We start from the raw sequence: 20,000 nt of genomic DNA on the forward strand, positions 1-20,000 counted from the left end.
CTATAAGTAAAACACATATTTTATAGAACATGCCCCTTTAACACTATAAGTAAAACACATATTTTATAGAACATGCGCCTTTAACACTATAAGTAAAACACATATTTTTATAGAACATACGCCTTTAAGAGTATACGTTACGCACACTAAGACTATATCCATTTAATAATAAACTTCAGCTCATTGGACTTGGGCACTTTTCCAAATGATTTGTATTTAATTCTTGTAAGCTGTTTCAAAGACTATCATTTAACGTGGAAATCACTGCTGTCAGTTTCTTATCGTCAAAAAATAACTGATTGCGAAATTATTAATCGTAAGCCGTACGCGTTTTACTTTCAATTTGTCAATCTTTGATTTACAATAATATTGACCAATCAGGGGCAGGTTCGATCGTTATTTACTTCACTGCGGACCTGTATCATTATGGCATGGCACCACGCGTGTGCTCGCACGTCAAGGATATGCATGGATTATGCACGTGATTTTCTGTAAATCATGAAGAACACCGAAGAACAAAAGAAATGACTTGGTCTAACTCAACTGAGGTATGTACATTTTTGTGTAGCTTTGAAAACAGCCATTAGCTTTAAATTGACATTTGTGGTTTATTTTCATTAAGTAAAGGCCCCCATGCAATGTAGTTTTGTTTCGTTTTAGGTAATAACTAGTTGAAAAATATTACTGCAATGTCTGATTTTTATTATAAAGAATCAGTTATTAATACAGATATAAAGGAAATATCAACAAAGCTAAATCATTTTAAACTAAATTGGTGAAGCTAAAAACAAATATATCAGGTGCTACTCTTATATAGAAAAATTTATTTATTTATGGTGGAGAGATATCCATGACCTGCTGTTGTAACGAACTAGTACTTGATAACAATTAATTAAGATATGATAACATTAATGACGTGAGGATAGCGTAGGGTTATTCTGCTTACAAAGAATCAGTTTGTAGCGCACTGAAGCGGTGACCGCCCTGCTCATTGTTTGTGATATTGTAATTTATTTTTGTATTGTAAGTCAAGCCAGTAAACCGCGGCCTTTAAACCTTCCTACAAGTGATTTTATAAAACCTTACAAACGATCAGGGTATTTAACAGCATACAGAGCTGAAGATCCAAAACATACATCGCCCATGTTAAATTTAAAGGAGACGGGAACAGATACTTGAAAATTCGCAGACTTGGAAATATTTAGATTATGTTTTTTTTCAATTCTCGGCCAGATGAAGCTGCAGCGATTCCCGGGATCATGTAATGAATCATGAACTGTGAGTCTAATCTGAAGTATACTCGCGTATTTATAAACAATCAGGGGTAGGATTTTAAATAACGTTTTGTTATCGTTTGGTGTACGTGATCATTCTCGTATATATAGCATGTCCAGTATCAAGAATATTTTCTGTATATTCACATAACAAAGACTGCTGTTGATATCCGAAGCGTGATATGACAATACCATTTAATCAAATCATCTGATCTGCTCATTACTTTAAACGTAGGGTCAAGGTCGTTTAAATACGTAAAAGCTTCCTCCATACATGTTCATAATTGAGATATTTAAAAACATTAACAAAGTGCAATATGCATAATTTAACACCATAATTAAGGTATTTCATTTTTTTCTAGGTTTTTCAAATAACAGTTTTAATATTTCGTTGGTAAATCAGAAGGTAAACACTTAAGACAGAATGTCTTAGCGTAATAACCTGAACCATCCAGTTTGCACTTGGTGTTAAAGGCGAACGGGCCGTTATTAATACCAGTGACGTAACAGAAAATTAAGTAGTATTAAGGGCACATTAACTACAAACAGTTAACCTGATGAATTAAAGACCATAAATGTAATCTGGTGGCGCGTTAACATCATTTCAAACATAACTAACGTGATTCAATTGATTTGACATAAATCTATATGCTGAAATAGAAGACGTTCACCCTTCGGTAATGCCTGGTCTTATTCTCCTCCATGGAAATCTATATTTTGTTCGTATTTAACCTCGCTATGTCGACTTCGGATTTGAGAAAAGAACAGTGAATGACAACATGGCAAAAAATATTTCAAAGAATTCTGGTTTCATTTTCATGTCATTATTTTCTATTATTTTATTGAATTCCGGATTCGGTTTAATGTCAGTATTTTCTATTATTTTATAGAAATCCGGTTCCGGTTTAATGTCAGTATTTTCTATTATTTCTTTCTGGACTGATTAGACACCACATTCATACCGACAAGACTCAGTGTTAAAAGAAATGAAACAAATAAAAATAAAATAAAAAACGATGGTTCAGATTGTTTCAGGTTTCACTAAATATTTGAAGCAACATGCATCAAATGTTTCCAGAATTTTATGAAGCAGATCGTTATCATCTGTCATGATTGTATTTTCTAATGTATCTTGTTTCACAATTTTGAAATGAATATCCCGAAAATACCTTTACATGGAGCTCTTAAAATTAGTCTTGACAGTACCAAATAAATATAGCTGTCTTTTTGTCTTCAATATACAACTTTTAGATTTTAAACATACCTTGAAGTTGTTTGATATTTTACCTTTCTTATGCATATTTACGTACTCGAATGAGTATGTTGTTTTAAAGTTCGTAACAACCGTCCTAAGTTTGAATAATGTTCAAGTCGTCAAAATTAAACTTACCGGAAAAGATGTATTTTTACCGAGTAGTAAAAATTACAATCTTTACATTAATACGGTACTTTAACTGTCAAGATAAACCAAAGTTCTTTGAGTAACAATCCCTGAAAATTCTTAATGCGACCCGAAGTATCACTAATTACCGCAAAGAATACGGTATTTGATACGATGACCTTTTCCCCTGTACATTTCGGTGTTTATTTCATTCCTTGTAGGCACAAACACTCGTATAATCATCGTTCGGCATTATATTTCATTAATAGAAATTGTGCATGTTTCTTATGTCCGAACGAAGGAATATAGCCTCTTTAATGATACCCTTCGTACAGCTTAAATTAATCTTAAGTCTTTAAGCAACATACTACACTTTTTTTTACTTAGGAACTCCTATAGGGATGATTACTGTTTGTAATCCTTAGCTATTGCGAATTACTCGTTGGAAGCAACGTACATCGACGTGTGTTATGTTATATTCCAAGGGGGACCCCTGTTGTGTCATGTTGTACAGCAAAGACATAATTATAACTTACTAAGTTATGCAGAGCCGAATGTCGGCTTCATACCTTTAGCATTGTGGTTGCATATCACAAGAATGAAGAATACGCTTAAATACATTATCTTTGATTAATGAGTGATTGATCTCTTCATTTAAATTACATGAACGTCTGTCAAATGGCATTGGCAAGGACCAACAGCTATATTATATATTCCTGGAGTCACTGACGAGTCCTAGAAGGACCAAACAGCTATATTATATATCCCTTGAGTCACTGACGAGTCCTAGATGGACCAAACAGCTATATTATATATTCCTTGAGTCACTGACGGGTCATAGAAGGACCAAACAGCTATATTATATATCACTTGAGTCACTGACGAGTCCTAGAAGGACCAAATGGCTGTTAGATGTCCATGGAGTCATTGGCGAGTCACAGAAGAACCAAATAACCGTGTGATGTGCCTAGCATCACTGATGGGTCCTAAAAGGACCAAACAGCTATATTATATATCTGGAGTCATTGTCGAATCCTAGAAGGACCAAACAGCTAAATGATGTCCCTGGAATCACTGATGAATCTTAGAAGAAACAAACGGCTGTATGATGTCCCTGGAGTTACTGACGAGACCTAGAAGGACGAAACAACCGTGTGATATCCTTACATCACTGACAAACAGCGCTGTGATGTCCCTAGCATCAAGGACGAGTTCGAAAATGATGAAACAGCTATATAATGCATTTTTATATCAATTATGTGGAATGAGGTGTGCGACATGCATTACTTAAATCGCAATGAAACGCTCTTTTCACTTTTCAACTTAAAACAAATAATGAATGATTTGCTCTCGAGACATTGAGTAAATCATGTGAACTCAAAATCCATCCAGCCCGAGCAGAACGTTCACTACATTACCACGTATCTCAATATTGAATACATTCCTTATTTATTTGCATCTTCAGATATGCAATATGGTCATCCTTTTCTTCATTCTAACTAACTATTTATATATGTGCATTACGTTAGCGTAGGACACGGTTAAAGCAAATTTCCTGAACAAAGACTTTTTTTCACAAACAAGAGAGAATACTGAAATATATTGACGAAAATCGTAGAAATCGTATCTAGAAATCGATACAATTATGGCATAATGTAGATGTGTATGTACAAGGTGTATAGGACCATATGTTCCGGAAGAGTAAGTGTATTCTGTTTCCGAATCTGGGTTTAGTCACGTCATCAAAATGACAACGAAACCCCTAGGCATTTCAATCTGACAAGTATCGAACACGCCTATCCTCATACCGCATAATCTCAGATATATATATAAAAAAATGTTGTTCGAAAAACCCATCCATGTGAAAAGCAGTCTTAGATTTGAATATAGTTTTATAATTTTTCTATGACATGTTGATTTATATATATTTTGTTTGTTATTTTCCCATATTTATTGTCGTCCGGACAATATCTAATTAACGTTGTCTTCTTTTCCCCCAGATCTAATATCCTGTGTATGTGTGCTTTGACCTCCTAACCCTTGACCTATTTCGGAACAAGATGACCGTGGCATCTTTGGTGTACCCGACATTCTGTGTCGTCTTGGTGGTCGCCGCAATATCCTCAACATTCTCAGCATCTACTGCACATCCACATATAGATCACGTGACATCGTCAATAAATCATAGTTCTGAGAGTTCTAATTCTACTGAATCAAACGAAAACATCAACCATACCGAGACCCATCCCCACGTGGAAGTCTTCGAAATTCGTTATCATGATATCAGGGAGCCCTTCCTTTTCACTCTAGTTGTGTTGGTAGCAGCTATTAGCAAAATAGGTAAGTGACGTTTTATGTGTACATAATTATTGATATGGTTACATAAATATTAATATTTTTGCTATTAAAAATAGATATAAATGTTTTTTTATGTTCTGAGTATGAATCAGTTTATACACTTTACATTTTTTAGGTTTCCATTACGCCAATAAACTCTCGTCGATTGTTCCTGAATCATGGTTAGTACATTTTGTCGTTTAAGTCAATACATGTACTTCATTTGTTTCATCATGTTATAAAAAAAAACACGTAACATTTTCGGTTGCTACTTAATGGGTGACCTTTAACTGGTTTGTCATAAATATACCATGTAGTTAATACCTAAGTACTACTGGAAAGTTAGTTTAACTGCTATTCCAAGATACACTACAGCCCTTAACGTATTTTGATGATCGGCGTTTACATTTCATTCTCCAACAGTTGACTGGTATATGTTTGTTATTTCATAAACCATACGTGATGTGATTTATAACCTCTGGGCCATATTTTCGTTAGTCATTAGCATATATCCGTTTCTTTTTCCATTTTGCTACTTGCGTAGACATGTAATATCGATATATTACTATTTTTTCTGGCATTTTTCATCACCATCGATACAGGTTTGAAAAGCAATCGGATTGGGGTAGAACAACATGTATAACTTGAGCACCACATAAAAAATAATCTGTAAGTTATGCTCATCAGTACAACTGACATATACACCTGTACATTGTAATGGTAGAGGACACACCATGATAACAGAGGCATTATATTTGACAAACAGAATTGCGGATACATTTTAACTGCAAACAAGTTATGTATCAACTGAAATCCAACATATAATGGACATTAACGTGACGTCACAGAAAACACTTAGTAAATCACTCTACTTGGTAAATCACTAGCCTAACGATATACCTTAGCATGAATTATTACATTACCTATACCGATATTCAGACTGGTTTATTTAGTTTTTATCTGATTTGTACGTGTTGCTCCGATACCTGTTGGATGACATGATGTAACAGTCATAATCTGTTTGACTGTATAACTTGCTTACTGACAAGTGATGTGTATCCATTCCAGCCTCCTCTGTATCGTCGGGACAGTTTTCGGCGCCGTTATATTGTAAGTAAACAATATTAACACCACACCCACGGGTTAATAGAGTCTCTTCCTACCGTGATAGCGATAACCATCTCTCTGTGTCTAGACGTGTGGATATCTCTGTCATGTGGGATGATTTCTTCGTGAATCAATGGCTAAAGAAACCAGTGATACAATGAACAGTTGATTGAAATGATATGTACATTAATGGCGCCATCAAATTATTGAGTTGAAAAAAATGGTTAAAGAGGGGCTCAAATTTGATGGTTTTCGTTGAAGAACTATCAATTTCGTGGGTTATTAGTACCCATTTCCCGACATAGATTAGCTATATATTTTCTGTTGGGCTTAAATTTGGTGGTTTTCGTTGAAGAACTATTGATTTCGTGGGTTATAAGACCCATTTACCCACAAATACTAGCGATATATTTTCTGCGGGGCTAAAATATGGTGTTTTTCGCGGAAGAACTATTGATTTCGTGGGTAATAAGTACCCTTTAGCCCACAAAGTCTAGTTAAGTATTTAAGTATGGAATAACCGGTATGTTTGAAATCTTGATTTCTGTTGTTATAACACTGTGGATTTTTAGATGTTTGATCTGCTCAACTATGACTTTACAGGTTTTTGAATATTCCAGGAAATATAGTAACATCGATACTGAGAGAATTATAGCGTTAATAAAAATCAATCTTTATTTTTATCATTTACCAGTATTTATGCTATAATATTCAGTATCAAACTGATTTTTATCATCAAATTTTGATATATGTCGGAATTATTCTGTCATATACGTGTACATATATTATTTTAGTTTGGATATTCATTAAAGAAATTTCTAACGCTAGGATCAATACAATATTTGTACATTTTGTATATAAATATTTGACTTTCTTTAATTGTATACATGTTGTTTTTTTAGTTTAACAGGATCTGGTGGGGACTTACGAGCTTTCTTTACCCCGGATACGTTTTTTAATTACCTGCTACCTCCGTAAGTACATTGGAACATTACATAAGTACATTGGAACAATACGTAAGTACAATGTACATCATTTCGGTATGTTCCTAATGTATGTTTTTTATTTTCTTCATTTCCTGAAACCTGATGTCCATTTTTTATATCAAATTTATGCATGTTTAATAATGGTAAGAATAAAGATACAATACTTCTTGGTCAGCACTTTTGTCTGTCGATGGCATTATTAAGGATGACATTGTCGAATGTGAAGTGTTATATATGCATAAAATCTATAAAACCTCGTGTGTGTTTGTCAAATAACAAAACAATGGAGTCTACAGACTATTAACTCAATTATCTCATTCTGTAAATGTGTCTTTCTTTAATTCAGAATCATCCTCGAGTCAGCATTTTGTTTGTATGATAGAGCATTTACTGATAATATCGGAACCATCTTGATATTTGCAGTGTTTGTAAGTATTTGTGTGTTAGTTAGAAAGTTCTCACAACTGATTGTGTATTTCAATTATACAAAATAACACATTTGCAGCGAAGGGTTTATTTAGAGCTAGGCGCGCTGGGAATATTTTGCCTAGTACTGATTTTGCTGACAAAGAGTAATACTTCTATATCGTTGTCACAGCATTTTCAAATTACAATTAAAATGTTCACCGTGTCTTAAAATCATGCAATAAGTCTAACATTTCAAAAATAATAATAATAAGATGGGGTATATTTTTATAGATCATTCAATATCATACTCTGAACAATATCAAAGGATTCACTGAATCTATTTTTCAGGTTAAGGATAAAGAACTCAAAAGTGGAGTGCTCTCTTAATATACCATTAAGTGGCTGATGATGAGGTTGCTCTTCGTCGTTTTATTTTACTAGCTCCTTAACATAAGACATGTATTTAAGTTAACCCTCATTATTATTGATAATGTGTCCAATCCCTGTGCAAATCTACTTATCTTATACTGACGAACTTTTCTCTTAGATACTATTATGAGGCTGAATCAGTCAATCAAAAGCGAAATGGCGACGTCATGTTTTATGTAATGGCCATAATTTCGAAGCCAATGAAAATTTTCCTTTGTGGTCTTAGTAGTTGTGTAGTATGATTCCTGTTTTCATATACATTTCAGGGAACAATAGCATCCTGTAGTCTTGTTGGTAAGTATCCTTATTCTTATTCAAAAATGTACAATATATATATATATACTTCATTTCCCTATTACTCTTTCTCGAATTATTTATAAAATGGATACACGTGTCCCAATGAAAAGCCGCAGCAAATCAGCAAAATGGTAATTGATAATAGCAAAGATAGATACACCTTGGTATGTTCTTGAACAAAACTGAATTTATTGTAGTGTAATTGTGTTTTGCCCTACTTCCATATAACCTAATCATATTAGTAAATTCATAATAAAAGATGTTATCCACATATGTGTAACTGTTTCATAACATTTTTTTTGCTCACGTTATACTGAATAAACTAAACTGCTTCCTTGAGTACAAATATCATGTGTTTCGTCACACTGTTTAACCACCAAGTCACACAGCTGATGTTTAAATTTCAGGACTATCGTTGATCGGTCTACAATCAATTAATGCAATGGAATATATAGCGGCCCCTGTTCAGTTACTGGTTTTCAGTGCCCTAATCGTAGCTGTTGATCCCGTCGCTGTAAGTGATGTCCAGTGTTATTAGTATAAGTTAAGGTATCAATCTCAGTACCTTGTCTATTGTTTCGCTTGATAATTTGCATGTTTTTTCTTCACAAGTATGTCCTAGAAATACATAATTGAGACATTTGAGCTATTATGTCACAATTATTCGCTGGATTGTTAATGCTAAATTGTTAAATAATGAAAAAATTAGTCGTATGATTGTTCATGTCCAACTTTGTGTTACTAGAAAATAAGATAACTACACCTTTTTACATCTTTAAGCGTCTATTGCAGGTCCTTGCTGTGTTCAATGAAGTTGGAGTCAACAGAGTATTGTACTTTCTTGTGTTTGGAGAATCACTCCTTAACGGTGAGTAAATAGTGAGTGAAAAGTGGTATCTAATTCAATTCTCGTCTGCGAGTCAAATATAGAAAGTATGCTTAATATGATTTACTGCTTCCTTCCGGTTTAACTTGCATCTTGTGCCATTTAAGGATTTTGAACTCTAGATTTGCATATGGCATATTTACTCATTGTCCTCTGCATAATATTTTACTGTTACTTTCCGCCAGATGGAGTAACTGTCGTCTTGTACAATGTCCTACAAGCATATAACTTGATCCTGAAGGAAAGGGCGATAACTCTAGAGGACGTAAGTGATCAATTGAGTTATCTGTATAAACAATGATATTGTTTCCTACAAGCAAAGTTTAAAAGTATATATATTTATATGATAGCATAGGAGATTAACTTCACAAAGCTTGATTTAAGTAAACCTGCTAATATTTATAAAAAAAAGACCTCTTGAAGGGAGAAAAAGCGTAATGATGACTTGCAATATTCTGAAAGAATATAACATAGAGGGAAATGTTAAGAAATAATAAAACTTTACCGGTTATTAATAGATTATTTCGGTCCCTAGGGGTGAAACAGGGATTTCAACCCATGGTGAGGTTCTTAAGATGCCACACAAAAGGCTTGCTGAGTACTCGGCGACTCGAGAATCTTACACGGATGACTAAGATTCTCCTGTCTCGCTCCCATTCTCAGACGCTGTCTACTCTTGTATTGATGTTACATCGATATAAGACACTGCTAGCGTGACGTGATTAAACTGTAGACTTGCAGCCAATGTATTGTTTCTGTGACGTCATTGTTGAGTTGTCTCGACGTCATAACGTTGTTGAAAGCATTCTAAGAGTACATGTAGCTTGTCGCAATTCTTTGGAGAAGTAACAAAACTGACACATCAGTACAATTATAAATATCCCTTTCCGTGTGTTAGAGAATAATGTAATCTTAAATAGGTATAATTCATGGACATGGATATCTCAATGTGAGCATAAAAACACCAGGCTTACCAAGTACTGGCAAGCCAAACTCTGACATGAGTGCTAAAATATCCCTCTCCCCACAACAGACCAATTTTTCGTTATTTTTCTCACATAATTTGATAAATATGTTTTAATTAATTACTGTGTATTATTTTCGTATCCATAGATTCTGCTCGGCGTTGTGAAATTCTTTGTGGTGTGTTTTGGAGGTCTGGCTGTCGGTCTGGTTGTTGGAGTTCTATGTTCCCTTTTAACGAAATACACGAACACTACAAAAGGTACCAGCCAGGGATATCGACTGTTTCCTTTAACAGGAACAGATAGTCTATGTCGTTAAATGCGGTCATGAAAACTATAGCAGCGGCCGTTTTTATTTTCTACTGTGAATGAAACAGATCAAAATCAGATATCGTATTCTTAAATGACAAGATACGGACAGGCGAACAGCGCTCCAAATTATAATCATTTACGCATTTGATCTGTCAGATTTCTGCAAGCTACTTGTCAGTTTCTCTAGTTTATTCCTATTGCAATTTTTTTTTTGTGCATATATCCATTGCTCATTGCTTGACTTATTGACATCTGTATAACCCAGATACCACATCTAAGACATATCTCTTTGTTTCAAGCTATAATTGTCATTTGCTTTTTCTTCCTAGATTTATTTTGTCATAATTTTCTTCTTTTCTACTTAGTGATAGAGCCTGTTGTAATTTTCGGAATGGCCTACACCGCCTTTTTGGTAGCGGAGATGTTTCATTTTTCTGGGATCATTAGGTAAGAGCTGATGAATTTCTTCATGAAGGCGTATTTCCCCACTGTCGTTTACTTTCTTTTTATTCTTTGTCTTCATTATGTCTGTTTTTTATCACTTAACCTTTTGATGATTCAATATCTTTTAAAAGTTGAGAATTCCATACCTATTAAAAGTTGATAATTCCATTCCTATTAAAAGTTGATAATTCTTTATTTGTTAAAAGTTGATAATTCCTTACCTATCAAAATTTGATAATTCCATACATATTAAAAGTAAACGAATCCCATCTTTACCAAAGGAGTAATTATAATGAATTACAAACGGAAACAGGATGACACATTACCAAACAGTTACATCTACTTTGTTTTTTTTAAACTATAAGAGAGTAAAATTGATAAGCAATTGTAACCCGGATATATCATATCATCCTCTACCTATATAGTTGGTACAGTTATATTACTTTCTGCCCAATAAGCGATCGTGTTGAAAACTTATTACGTTTGTCGGTTTAATAAGATATATTTCGTTGATGTGTATGTGTGTGACAAACCGTGTATAAGCTATCAGCACTGTACCATAAAAGTCTATAGCTCCATACATATACGTACGCTATCGGCATTGTACCATAAAAGTCTATAGTTCTATACCCTATACCTTGTTGCAGTTTAATTGGATGCGGTCTGATACAGATGGCTTATTCACTTCCAAACCTCACCAATAAATCACAGATTACCGTCAAGTTCTTTTCTCGTGTCCTCAGGTAAGTTTTACTCAGGTTCGCTGGATTCTTTGTATAGTAAAGACACATCGCTTGCTTCAATACAAGCAAAACTGTCTTGTTTCGCAATTGTTATAAAATAAATAAAGCTCAAGTTTATTTAGGTACGTTCTATAAAAAAGAAAGAAAGAAATAATCCATATCAACAGAAAAAGGCCTGAATAAGAAATATTTTGCTAACTGCACATTTTGATGATTTAACAAATTATATATGTTTATTTTAATTACGAAACAGGACAAACAACATAGATTTAAAGTATGTTTCATTTTAGTTGTAATTATCAATTCGAAATATACCAGGCAAGTAAAGTAACATATTAAATACAGATGTAAAATAAAGGCACGTTACATTAATTGGTCACAGACATTATGTACCTTCTAAACTTTCATGCTCAATTGGTGTCAGAAGGGTGGCGTTGAGTCTGATCGGAAAACTAGAAGATATTATTTTTTAAAGATTCTAAAATACTTAAGAGCGATGATGAAACTGACAATGAAGATGATGATGTTCAGGGAAATGCTAGCATCCGATACGTTAAGCTTGCAGATCTCGGTTTTATCTACAGCACAACAAGCGAGATCATTATATTTCTGTTCCTTGGATTACTGGTTGTCCGTCCTGTCAGCTGGAGTACTGCTTTAACACTGTGGACAGTACTGCTTATCACCGCCTACAGATTCCTAGGTAAACTACCCATTATATAAACCTTTAACCCAACTACGGAGTTTTAGGTAAAGATTGTTTTTAAATCAGTATACCCATCTCCGGATTCCAAGGGGAACTTCCTACATCACATTATAAAAATATTTAGACCTCCTGAGACTTAGGTAAATTCCTCATATTATAAATCCATACACCCACCTCCGAAGTTTTAAGTTAACTTCTCATTATACAAATATAATATATACATTTGTATACTCAACTTCTGGAGTCTAAGGTAAATTCCTCATTATATAAAGCTAAATACTCATCTCCGGAATCTTAGGTAAGCTGCTCTTTATATCAATATATATACTCATTTCCAGATTCTAAGGTAAGCTCCTCATTATATAAATCGATATACTCATCCTGAAGTATAATGTTAACTCCTCGTTATCTAAATCTATATACTCATTATCAGATGTTAGGTTAAACTCATAATGATATGAATCTATATACTCATCCCGGAGTCTTAAGTAAACTTTTCATTATATAAATCTATTTACTAACTTCCGGAGTCTTAGGTAATTTCCTCATTATATGAATTTATATACCAACCTCCTAAAGTTAACTAAGCTCAGTCATACATTAATTTGCAATATTTCCTCCTATAACACTGTCCGTCAGCTTATAGATTCGTAACTTCATTCATATGTTGTCCTCGTTTTATTGACTCTGTGTAAGAAATATTATTTTTTACTGTATCGGTGTTCTCATCTGCATATTTAAGCCTACAAGTTGCTATATCTATTCATGTGATAAGCCTACATAGAATAAAATCTACTAGTTAGTTTGTTGTCGAACTTACCCTTTTCCTATAATGTAAATTACCCCCTCAACCCTTTCTGTGTAATTGTCCTGACTTTATAATGATAAATGCTTTGCATCCACAACACAGGTTGAATTATTCTGATATTGTTAACATAATAGTGTTTTATTGAAAATACAACGATTCCGTTTTCATTTTTTCCTGCAGTTGTGTTCTCTTTTTCCTCTCTCATCAATCGGTTCGACAGGCACAGCGTTAGGAAAATCCGTCATGATGAAATGTTCATTATGGTAAGTTACCTAGAAGACAGTATAAATATATCGATAGTGATTACCTTATTTAACTATGATTACCTGATTCAATTCTGATTACCTGATTTATTTTTATTACCTGATTTAATTCTGATAACCTGATTTAATTGGTTGGTTCTTTAAAGGCACGAAGTGTATACCTTTAGGTTTTGAGATGACAATATTATCAAATCTTATTCTATAACGAGTTATATATTCAACATCATCTCAATATGTAAATATATAAAACTGATATTATTTTGTGCTATCACTATAAAAACGAAAATACATTATTGTATGTAGCAAATGCCCTTAAGGCTATATATCATAAAGTATCTCTTCCGCATCCAAGAACGGTTCCTTAGATATCTATATTAACAGTCTTGGAATGAAGTTCAATTTCGACGTCATGACTTTATGACGTCATGATGTCATAAAAATGTAAACCCCAGAATACATCAGCGTAATGGTGATTGAATGTTACCCACTAAAGCAACATTTTCAAACAGATTGTTCATTATATAATAGAATCTGAAGTTAATGTCACACCTGTATTTGTATACAGAGTTATGGTGGTATCTGAGGTTAATGTCACACCTGTATTTGTATACAGAGCTATGGTGGTATCTGAGGTTAATGTCACACCTGTATTTGTATACAGAGTTATGGTGGTATCTGAGGTTAATGTCATACCTGTATTTGTATACAGAGTTATGGTGGTATCTGAGGTTAATGTCACACCTGTATTTGTATACAGAGCTATGGTGGTATCCGCGGGGCAGTCTGTTTCTCCCTTGTCGCTCTCCTCGACAAGGACGCCTTCCCTATGAAGGATATGTTCGTCACATCAACACTTTTCGTCATCTTTTTCACCGTCTTTATTCAGGTATGTCGTAAAACTATTATTATTTTGCAATAAGAGCATTATTATTTGCATCTTCTGTATTTTCTGTATTCAGGTATGTATTAAGATTATTATTATTTTCATCTTCTAAATTTTCTTCGTTCGGGTATGTATTACAATGTAAGACTAATATTATTTTCACAATAAGACCACTATTATCTTCACCTTTTTATTTTCATCATTCAGGTATATAGTAAGATTATTCTTATTTTCGTAATTGTTTTCATTGTCTTCATTCAGTTGTGAGGTAGGATTGGGATTTGCCGTATGCCGCGCCTCCCGGAACAGTTAGCAACATACCATTTGAATTAATTGCATGATATCCATGTATTTATATATTCACGTACAGTTATTTTTGTTTGTTTCTAGGGTGCGACTATACGACCTTTTGTTACATTGTTAAGAGTTAAACTGGCGTCAAAATCTGTAGAAACATCACTAGTTGAGGAATTAATGAGTCATGTAAGTGTATTAACCCTTTTTCCTAATTGGAGGCAAGCCCGTTGTAATTCCGTGAACATTTAGTGAATGTATACTTGTATGTTTTAATATATATTACCATAATTGTGATAATTAATGGTTGAAGTCGTATATTTTTTACTGTTGTTTCAGTGTTTATATACGAGTGTAACAGATTGTTATTTATACATCATTTTAGGTAAACGATCACGTGATGGCCGGTATTGAATTAATAATAGGGAATGAAGGCAGAAACTCTATGAGGGTAAGGCACAACGAACAATATCTACTTGTTCAGTCTGAACTGAAATCTGTGTATGGTAAATGTTGCCTTGGTATTGAATTTTCGAGCCACACAAGAAGTAGAGTTTTCCATAACATGTTTGATATTTACAGGAATGGTTCTACCATTGGGATGAGAAATATATCCGTTCTATCTTACTGAGAGACCACGACCTGAACGAGGTCCAGTACGAGATTCTTCAGTGTTACGAGAAACTTGTCATGAAGTAAGTTTCAAATCTGTGTGATCGGGTCCTCCTCCACCTCCTCCTCCTCCTCATGCTTGCAATTGTCATCATAAGCATCATACGAGCAAGCAACCTCATAAACACAATCATTGCAGTCTAACCTATCGGTGTCTGATTGAGGGTCTTGAACAGAAAGGTTACGTTCTTAGTTAATTTCAAACTATAGCAACAATATTATCATTTGTATGTTTTCGATTTGATAACAAATTGGATACAAGTCTTACTTAATTCCAGGGAACATTACAAAAATCTACATATGAGTGGCGCGAAGAATCTCCCCAAGGCTGCAGACACACTGTACGTATTTTTGTTACTTATATATGACACTTAATGTTTGACGGTCAAGCGTTAATCAAAAATAGTTAATTATCTCTGATCCCTAGTGACCAATATTCAATATTGTTATTCTGTTGAATCGGTTTACATTTGGTAGATTAATACGTTCACCCCATAAGGTTTCATTTCAGTATTTCCGGATTTTTATCAATTTTGCCAAACAGGCTTTCTATAGTACAATACACCTTAGAAATGTGGCAGCTCAAAACCTTTAAAAGTGGGAAAAGGGAGATAACTCCAAAACATGTAACTTAAATGATTTCCGATCTTTTTTTTAATTGGAAAAGGCAGGTAACTTCCAAAAATATAACTTTAATCATTGCCGATTTTTTTAAGGAGGAACGTAGACAGCTCAGCTATCATTCGACAAATACGACGAAATAGCATCTTGCCAGTTGACACATTACACGAAGTGGAAGAGGATGAAACAGAATCTGGTAAGTAACCTAGGCAGAAAATAATATCGGAATAATAGGGGTTTGACATCGTGAATCTGGTATATGTCGCAATAATTAGGGCGTGCATCTTGAATATGATAAAGCAAACACCCTAGGCAGAATATGTATTGTGATATCATAATAATGAATTTTGGAATCTGGTTAATAACATAGGCGCTTAGTTATAGTTAATAGGGCGTTGAAATTCGTCATGGGGTATACCTTTGTGCTATGATTGGCATTGTTTTTTTAATTCAAATTGTTTTATCTTCAGATGCTCATACATTGGTATGTAGCATTACAAGCAATACAAATGCTGTTTCTCCATAACTAGCAAGATATATATATATATATATATTTAGAGAGAGAGACAGACGAATCTCAAAAACACTGAAGTCATAAACAAATAATTCCGAGAAATCTGAGTATATTTGATATTAATTTTTTTTTTACTGTCTGAATTTTGTCTTCGAGTTATACGAGTTCGAGATACAATTTTTCTCTTTATCTCACAAATCCTGAACGGTGTCAGTTATTGTTAGGATGGTGTTGTTTTGATATTTAACCAATGTTTTTATGTTCTACATGTAACGCTAGATTTTGCCGATCTTTTCTTTGGGACGCCTAAATATTTCCTCAGAATTTTATAGCTGTGAAAAGACCATATGTGTGAAACATCGTACCTAGTCTTAAAATATCACGTTGAAAATTCATTTAAGCGAGTTTGTTGGTTATCTCCACTTTGATCCCATTGCAACAAAATGTTTATCTCCTTCGCTTAAAACCTATTCACATTTAAATCTATTAAAATATAAAGTTAATTGTTTATGCCAGATATTTACAAGCAAGAAAAATATGTTATTCTTAGAATGAACATATTTTATTTACTTTTGCTGTATAACAAAGGAGAAATCAGAAACTTCATTCTACTTTTCAGATAACTCCAGTGTGAAATTCACGTTAGACCCTGCTCCTTCCTCGCCGATGGAGTTACGAAAGTTCCTAGATAAAAATGCCCACCAGAGGAGACCAAGTTTAACAGTGAGTATTTTACATAGTACAGTGTACAAAGATTATAATTTCAATGGTAGACCTCTTTTTATTGTTTTGGATTTGATGATATTTTAATGTATGATATTGATTACTGCTAGTTATGTAATAAATATATGATATCTTGATTCCGAGAATCCAGCCCTTCATTGACATAGTCTGTAAATTTTCAAAATTTATTATGCGAATTCATGCTTTTACGTACATTTTAATAGTCATATAAACGTTAAATTAAGTCAGTGTGAACTATTATTATTTTTTGTTTTGTATTTTTACATTTTTCAACTTTTGTTTCCAAACATGACACCTTTCTAACAAAAACTTCAAAACATATGATTTTTACTTCAATATTGAATTTGTATCAGCCCGAAAAATGAAACTTGCATTTTACACCCTGTGACCCTTGACCCCTGAAATCTGTATGAGCCCAGAAAAGGTTTTGAACATGCAGTGGCCTTGAAGTACATGTATCTTCCTGCAAAATACTAGCCTGATCACTGATTGGCCGCAAATGACCTCTACTTTAAGTAAACATACTTTTTTTTCTCCTCAGCAAAATATTTTTGGATTTAACAAGGCATCAGGGTTAAAGATGGAGGACCGTCGGAAAATCCGGCGTCCAAGTATAACAATGCTTGAACAACAGTGGGCAAACAAACGACAAACTAATATAAGGCTACAAAGTACAACATTTATGAGAATTAAATGGGAACGCCCAAAGTCATGGTCAGAGGAGGATGCTGTGATAGCCCAACAGAGAGGGAGTAAGGAGATCGTACCTGAACAGCGCAGACGCGCCATGACTGTTGACCCTACTTCCGGTCGGAATACTCGCCCACGATTGCACGACCTTAAAACAAAACCAATTATGGAGTCGGTGGATGAACATGTTACTATAGAAACGGATAACTCATCGGAAGCGGACCCACTATTAGCTACTGAAAGAGTACTAGAGATGGTCGACAAGGGAGACAATTCGTTGGTTAGTAATGAACTGAATAAGAAATCAAATGAGCGTTTAGAAGAAAATGAATTAAATGCAGGGCAGTTAAATGAGAGAAAAGATGAAGAGAATGTTATTTTGTTTGAAACCAGATCAGGATCCAATGAATCGCATGTGTATTTAAAACGACAGAATGCTGTATTTGGAGAAGAAAACTCACCAATGAATGACACGAGTTACTACGAAGATGAAACAAAGCAGTGATTTTTAATTGCAGTAATTAAAACTAAGATTTTGGAATTACCATCATTCCTTAAATAACTAATTGTATAATTATAACTAAAATAGATGTTCATTGGTATTATTTATACATGTTGCCTGCAGAGCTTGTTTTTATTTGTTTGTTGATATTTATAGTTTATTTATAGTTTATGAAATGGACTTAAATACTGCAGGGCAGTGTTTGTATAAATGTTGTGTCAAATAAGCCTTACTTGCTGTCAATGTCATCCACCCTATTACATCAACGGGCTACCACAACAAAAATGGAGGACATGTGACGTTTTGGTGCACTACGATGAGTAACTCTGGCTTATATTAAGCCTATTGTTTTAATTGTATGAAGTAGATAATATGTCGATCTAGAATAAATACTTTATTTAGCTGAGTATTTCTTTAAGATATTGTCATATGAATAAGTTTAGGATGCCAATCAGATATTTCAAGGAAAATTTGCTTTGTAGACTGTTTTTCAACCTCTGAACACGCGGGTATTTCTCAGTAGTTTAAATTTCTCGGTACCGTATTATATATGTAGTTCCCAGATAAAATATGTGATTATTCTAGATATGAATAATTATATTGTTAAGCCATAAAAAAACAATATAGTTTATTTATAGTTTATCGAATGGACTTAAATGCTGCAGGGCAGTGTTTGTATAAATGTTGTGCTGTATATATCAAATAAATCTTCCTTATTGTCAATGTCATCCAACCTATTTATCACTTTTGTCATAGCCATATGTTTCATGGCAGCTGGATCAAACTTTTATCGTATCATACAGGCTTATAACAAAACACAAATGGAGGACATGTGACGTTTTGGTGCACAACGATGAGTAACTCTGGCTTATATTAAGCCTTCATTTTTTTTTTGTGTGACTTAAGATGATATGTCGATCTAGGATAAATACATTATTTAGCTGGGTATGTTTAAGATATCAAAATATACATTTTAAGGAAAATTTGGTTTGTAGATAAGAAAGGTTTTTAAGCTGTGAACACGCGGGTATTTCTCAGTAGTTTAAATTTCTCGGTACCGTATTTTATATGAAGTTTCCAAATAAAAAGTGCAATTATTCTAGATCTGAAAAGTTGCATCACCAAGTCATAAAAAATCAATATGCTGAATATTATCGAACGAGAGTTTGCTCGTTTTTCTCTCTTTTCCTTTTTTTAAAATTTGGTATACGTGTCAGACGATTTAAGTATGATTCCACTATTATATGTAAGAATGTGTGAATGGTACAATTGTTTCAGCTGTAATTTTATAACATTTGAGCGTCACACATAATGGGAATATTGCCATTTATATTTCATTACAGTTTTCAAAATGTTGCTTTCACATATCAATTTATTGTGTAAAATAAGTTGCAATACGGCCAAGCGCACCTTGTTTCTATATAAAATCGCGGTCACATCGCTCCAAAACAACCAGTTTCTGATTTGTTTTTCATGAACATATCATGTTTGAGCCGAGTTACACAGTGGTAGCACAAAAGCACCTAGACGACCGGGGTTCGATTCCCAGATCGGACGTGAAAAGAAATGGGGTCACTTGCATGACCACATAGGCTTTTCCTGTGCTCCCACGGCAAGACCCCTCTCATGCGTTCATCAGAGCCAGCAAAATTGATATATATATAAATTGGTATAGATTGTTTCGCAATTCTGGTAAAATAAAGCCTATATTTATGTAAAAGAAACGGGTCGATA

General features: G+C 33.9%; 1 protein-coding gene across 1 annotated transcript; it reads left to right on the top strand.

Moving 5' to 3' along the window:
* The first annotated feature begins 437 nt into the window (after positions 1-437).
* LOC117342386 (Na(+)/H(+) exchanger beta-like) lies at positions 438-20,000 on the top strand. The gene is made up of 23 exons (XM_033904540.1): positions 438-548; positions 4,656-4,995; positions 5,129-5,174; positions 6,061-6,102; positions 7,002-7,073; positions 7,432-7,513; positions 8,189-8,216; positions 8,627-8,733; positions 9,012-9,087; positions 9,291-9,370; positions 10,219-10,330; positions 10,748-10,829; positions 11,474-11,569; positions 12,154-12,272; positions 13,264-13,346; positions 14,104-14,232; positions 14,620-14,712; positions 14,909-14,974; positions 15,106-15,218; positions 15,474-15,536; positions 15,912-16,012; positions 16,950-17,053; positions 17,616-20,000. Exons 2-23 carry the CDS (start codon positions 4,716-4,718, stop codon positions 18,267-18,269), a joined length of 2,628 nt encoding a protein of 875 aa, XP_033760431.1. The 5' UTR covers positions 438-548; positions 4,656-4,715; the 3' UTR covers positions 18,270-20,000.

The sequence above is a fragment of the Pecten maximus genome, chromosome 14, assembly GCF_902652985.1.
Source record: "Pecten maximus chromosome 14, xPecMax1.1, whole genome shotgun sequence".
NCBI lineage: Eukaryota > Metazoa > Mollusca > Bivalvia > Pectinida > Pectinidae > Pecten > Pecten maximus.

Coding starts and splice junctions, on each gene's coding strand:
- LOC117342386 (XM_033904540.1), top strand. CDS start 4,716: ATGACCGTGGCATCTTTGGTGTACCCGACATTCTGTGTCGTCTTGGTG. Junction 9,088..9,290: donor TGGAGAATCACTCCTTAACG/GTGAGTAAATAG, acceptor ACTTTCCGCCAG/ATGGAGTAACTGTCGTCTTG. Junction 16,013..16,949: donor AGAGGATGAAACAGAATCTG/GTAAGTAACCTA, acceptor TCTACTTTTCAG/ATAACTCCAGTGTGAAATTC.